Here is a 5,789-nt window from a genome sequence, read left to right on the forward strand (position 1 = left end):
ATCATATTCACAAATGTATTCATTCAAATCGCATAGAAAGTATTTATTCAATTTTCCGTGAATATAAAAAAAATAATATTTATACTCGTATTCATATTCATTATTTATTCATTTATTCGAATATTGGATGTATTCATCGGACACACTAGAATAAAAATTTTGTTATTTCGTTCAAAAAACCTCTGTTATTTGAAATAAAAGGAATAACACTACAATATTATTTGAAGTAATATCTTTCAACCAAATCATGTATTATTTATAATTACAATAAATACAAACAATGAAACAAATAATTTATTTAAATAGAAATAGCAAAATATTTTGATATACGTGTTGTTCTATGCAATTTATTTAAAACGAAGATGTACATTATTTCAAATTCAAACAATCGTACTTATTGATTCAAACATTGTTTAAACCATTTCAAATAACAAATTTGTTTGACTACAATAAAATTTAATAAATCTAAAGAAATCGTTTTCTCTGCGCACGGCATTTGTGGCAATTATATTGTATTGTTCTAAAAATTCTATATATTCTTCATATTCTAGAAATATTTTATTAATCCAATAAAAAAGTAACTAATAAATACACATAATAAGGAAATAAATTATAACGCCTATAATTAATTGTCAACATTCCCTTCATATAATCTCAGAATTAAGAATCTTCACGTCTACTGCAGTCACGAACATTCCTAAATTTACTCCTCTCGTTTAAATCAATTTTCTCTCATGAAATTCTATTTCGAAATAGATTTCCTAATCTTTTGACACTCCGTTGGAGTAACTCCAATTTCGACGCCGCCGCGGCAATTATTTATAACGTTTTATTTATTTTACCGCTTGTAACGTTCTCGCCACGAGATGACTCCTTTCGACGCTGATAACGACGTCTCCTCTGGTTCTTTGAACGCGAATCGGCCGTGGATCGCGGCAATTTTATCGGACGTACAGTCACGTTATCTGCAGGACTCGCGATGATGCTCTCAAGGTCGCTGACGTGATCCGGCGGTTCCGGGCCGACCTTGGTTGCACTTGCAGGTTTCGGTGTTGGATCGAGCGCAATGACTAGCCCGTCTCTGCAGCCAAATAAAGTATTCCGCAGAATCATTTTCACATTCATAAAAATTCGATCGAGAACATCATCAGTTGCTTTACATTCGTGCTTGCGATAATAAATCATTGATAACGATCACGGCGTACGCCGTTCGACCTTTCCCGTCGTTAATTGCAAGTTCAAGCACTATACCGACGCTTTCTTAGACGTTACGATACGTGTTTCGAGAATCAGTTATATTTGCAGATTTACATGCCTGTTTAAAAGATCCGATAGAGTTAGATAAGAAGAAAGCTATACAATTTTATCGTGTTTTTAATTCGTAAATATCAGATTTGTTATCTTTTTTTACTCTGTATTTAATATATAATTTAAAAGTCATTTTAAGTACAATGTTTATCTTTGACCATATTTATTCAAAATTGATATTATCGTGCAATGCTTTCAGTTTATGTACGATTTATTATGTAATATTTTAATTTTGTGTCTTTTATATATAAATAATTTTAATATTTCTTACAAATATACTAAAATATGTAACAAATCATAATTTTCAGTTTGGATCAGATAACTCGATAAGTTACATAAAAAAAATACACAAGTTTAAGTGTATTTAATGTTTATGTAAGATTATACTATTAAAAAACGATAGAAATAGATAACTTTTTTATAATAGCTCAAATGTGAGTTCGATAGAAACGATAACTTTAAACTTTATAAAATTAGATAAAATTTCGATAAAGTTTAATTTTAAGTTTAGGTTTAGTTTTAAGTCTATTTCTATCATTATCGGATCTTTTGAGCACCTGGGAAAAACGTTCCATATATAATTATATATAATTATATGCAAAATATGTCCATATATATTTCTTTTCTTTGTAAAATTATTCTTTAATACAAAATTGATAATAATAAGAAGGAAACATAAAAAATAATTAAAAGAATAATTGTTACATTGTTTTCTTTTGCAAAAAATCAAGTTTGAAAAAATAAGAAAAATTGTTCATTGTATAATTATATATGTATATTTTTAATCACTTATATATAATTATATATAAGCAACTTTTCTCATTTTTTTCAAACTTTATTTTTTGTAAAAGAAACCAATGTAAAAATTATTCTTTTAATTATTTTTTACGTTTCCTTCTTATTATTATCAATTTTGTAAAGAATAATTTTACAAAGGAAAGAAACATATACATAATGGACATATTTTGCATATAATTATATATAATTATATATGGAACTTTTTTCCCAGGTATTGATCATTATATTTCCTTATTTGCACATGTATCAAGTTTAATTATTAATTTGTAATATTTCAGATTATAATACTTTTAAATTTTTTAGGAATAATTTCGTATTTGTAAATTTTCTGAATAAATTTATCACTTGTACAAATCTATTTTTCGAAACTTCGAAATTTCGAAGCTTCAAAAGAATTCGAAGATTTTAATGTCGAAGCTTCGAATCTTTGAAGCTTCGAAATTCGAATGTCGAAGCCTTCGAAGCAAATCATCAGTCCTACACTCAAAACATGGCGTAAATAAGTCGAAAAATATATCTAACGCATGGAATACATTTGAGAATACATTTTGAATACATTTTGAATACATTTGAATTGCATTTGTGCGTAATGCCTCCATTTAAATGTAAAATGAATTTAACGTATTCGGTGCGGTCCTACAACTCTATACACCGCTATCGGTCTACGTTCTCATTGTTCCGATACAATGCGGATTCCTTCTATTCAATGCTAGAGTCGCAATTGTCGGCGCATTCACCGCGGCACGACTCACCACTTCGCGGACGGCGTTCATTAAAGTGACATAAATCGCGAAGTGAATCGAAAAGGAAAAAAATATATGAAATGAAGTCTTTAATCAAGAATAAACAGACAAGCCGCTACTAAACGGACAATATAATAATTGTCGATTGTACTTTATCGCTGAGAAGAATCGCTGTGAAATAAAAGGAATTTTTTATCCAAAGAAAGCGGACGGTAATAATAATATAATCGGTAATCGTGATCGTCGATAAATATTTTTAAAGATTGTTTTTCACAAAGACAGATGATTTATAAAAGTTCAATCTTTGCTTAAGTTTCTAAATTACCAGGCTGCGTGAATTCTGCGATCTTAGGGAATTCCAAAGGTCTGAAATAGCTCGTTCGAGTAGAGCCCGATTCTAGTCTTGAGTCCTTCAGTTCGTGTAGATATTTTTGGAGGTCTTCCCGTTCTTGCCGCAGTCGCAGCTCGACAATCCGTTTCCGAAGTCCGCGCGTTTGTTTGCTGTCAAACCTCAAAGCCTTGTCTTCCTTATTACGACTTCCCATGTTATTGCGAGTTTCAGCTACCGACTTCGAATTCGCTGTCCTCACGCTCCTGTTCCTTCTCTTGAGGTTACATTCACGACAATTACGATTGGACTGAAAACGTTATTAGAGATGACGAAATAGCGGCTTTTCTTGCCAGAATACATTATGTAATCATTACGTAAATGACTTTTCGGCATTACGAAAAAAAACATCGATTTTAATACCTGCATCTTTAATTAGTTATTTATATAATTATTATTTCCAAATTCTGGATCTAGCATTCAATTGCAAAATGTATAATGTCCAAATAAAGATTCGCAAAATTTTGGATGACAGAAAAATAATTTCAAAAGATTTAAAGACATTTAACATTAATTTAAAAATATTTAAAAAACGAGAGGAAGATTTGATAAAAAAAAAAGAAACTACTGCAATCGATATAAAAAATTCATGGTTGGGTAGTAGTTAGTTAAAAAGAATTAAACATTAAAAAGTTAATAACTTTTAACTTAACTTAGTTAATTTTAACAAGTTAAGTGTTAACTTCAACTAGTTAGTTTAAACATATATAAACTTTAACTTATTAACTTTTTTCTAAGTTAAAAATTTATTTATTTAAATATTTAAAAAAATAATGTTATTTCAAAGAAAAAAAATGTTTCATATAAACACAATATTTCGTTGTTATTTCATATAAATAAATTAGTTAATATTTCATATTAATATTTCATATAATATTTCATATTAATTTACAAATAAAATATTATAAATAAAATTTATTTGATTATTTATATTGTAATTGTTTTTTATTTAAGTAATCTCATTTTTAAAAATTACGACATTCTAATTTAATATAAATGATGTTTTGCAAATTAACTTTTAATTTAACTTTAGTTAATTTAATCTTAACGCAACTTTTAACTGAGTTAGTTTTTAGTTATGCAACTTGTAACTCAACTAAATTAATTTTATAAATCATTTACTTATTTAACTTAATTTAGTTTAAAAAAAATTAACTTATCCAACCCTGAAAAAATTAGATCGATAAAAAATACACAATACTTACCACTTCATTTTTCTTCGAAGTGCGGCGGCAACTTTCATTCTCTTTTCTCGTCGTCACTTTTTTCGTCTTCGACCTCGTGTTCCGGACTTCGAATGCGCTTTTGCCATGTTCAGAGGAACTTTCCGACGCTTCAGTCGCGGTTTTCGTGCCCGCGTGTTTCTCGACCTGCAGTACGTCTCTGTGAGACTTTCTCGACACATATTCGGCATCCTGTGAAATCCATTGATCCAAGCCCACCTCCGAAGCTTCCTCTCTTCCTTCCTCGTTCTCCTCTAACGACGAATTAGATTTCGCCGACTCGGTCAAATCCTCGTCATTCGCTCCCGGCAATTCGATGACGTCTATCATCCGCGCGCGTTCCCTCGCTCTGTTCGATGTTTCCTCGCGCTCTTTCCGGCCGCTTTCTCGCCGGACAGTCGTTCCCGGGGAGTTTTTCCTCTCATCTGTCTTTGTCACGTCGCCGGTCGACGACTCTGAGGAATCCGATGTGTTCTTATTAGAGCTTACAGCTGCTGAAAGATTCGTCAAACCAAGTGCATTGTAATCTCAAAGTCGTCGTCGTGATAACAGAAATTCTGATTTAAAAAAAAGCTATATTATAACTTTTCAAGACTATCTACCATAAAAAAAATTATTACACGCAGAGAAAAAGGTTTCTTTAGATTTAGTATTTCTATAATATAATCTACTTAACTAGTACATAACAAGCGCGCGCGCGCTGCGTATTAGACTCCATACATCTTCCAATAACATTTATACCAATTTACATTTTAATTAAACAAATTTTAACAATTTTTGAAAAAAAATCAATTTTCAAAAAAAAAAGACGTTTTGATCGGCCATATTGAATCGGTCATTTTTTAATCAAATCACGATTTTTTTTTTAAATATAGCCACATAATTCATCTTTAAGATAAGCCCAGAAAGAAGTCGATATCTTTATTTTTCTGGAAGATCTATGAATTTTTAAACATTGAGGAAAAGAGGCTTCAATGCAGATGACATGGCAATTTTAAGATAGGAAAACTGATATTTGTTTCATTGAAACAACATATGCTTATACGAAACATTATTTGTTTGAATAAAATAGTGTGTCCGATGAATACAAAAAATTCATAATTGGACTACAATTTATATTCATTCAAATATTTATTCAAACTTGTAGGCTTTTAAAAATATTTATTCGTGAATATTTTATGATTATTTTATAACTTATTCATATTTATTTATACAAAATGTAAAGTAAAAAGAAAGTGAAAAATAAATTTTATATATCGTTATTAATATCCAAATTTGATAAAAAAACTTACAAATTTAAATAAATATTTTAAAAAACTAATTTTTCAA

The 5,789-nt window shown here is 29.5% G+C and overlaps 1 protein-coding gene across 1 annotated transcript in view; it reads right to left on the reverse strand.

Moving 5' to 3' along the window:
* LOC105448105 overlaps positions 1 to 4,906 on the reverse strand; it is a 28,135-nt gene extending 23,229 nt beyond the window's left edge. Inside the window, exons 1-2 of the mRNA XM_011686468.1 lie at positions 4,443 to 4,906; positions 3,175 to 3,487 (exon numbers count right to left, since the gene is read on the reverse strand). Coding sequence (XP_011684770.1) covers positions 3,175 to 3,487; positions 4,443 to 4,790 — 661 coding nt within the window. The 5' untranslated portion in view covers positions 4,791 to 4,906. The remainder of the gene's footprint in view (positions 1 to 3,174; positions 3,488 to 4,442) is intronic.
* Positions 4,907 to 5,789: the final 883 nt, after the last annotated feature.

The sequence above is a fragment of the Wasmannia auropunctata genome, unplaced genomic scaffold (genome assembly GCF_000956235.1).
Source record: "Wasmannia auropunctata unplaced genomic scaffold, wasmannia.A_1.0 LD336088.1, whole genome shotgun sequence".
NCBI classification, from domain to species: domain Eukaryota; kingdom Metazoa; phylum Arthropoda; class Insecta; order Hymenoptera; family Formicidae; genus Wasmannia; species Wasmannia auropunctata.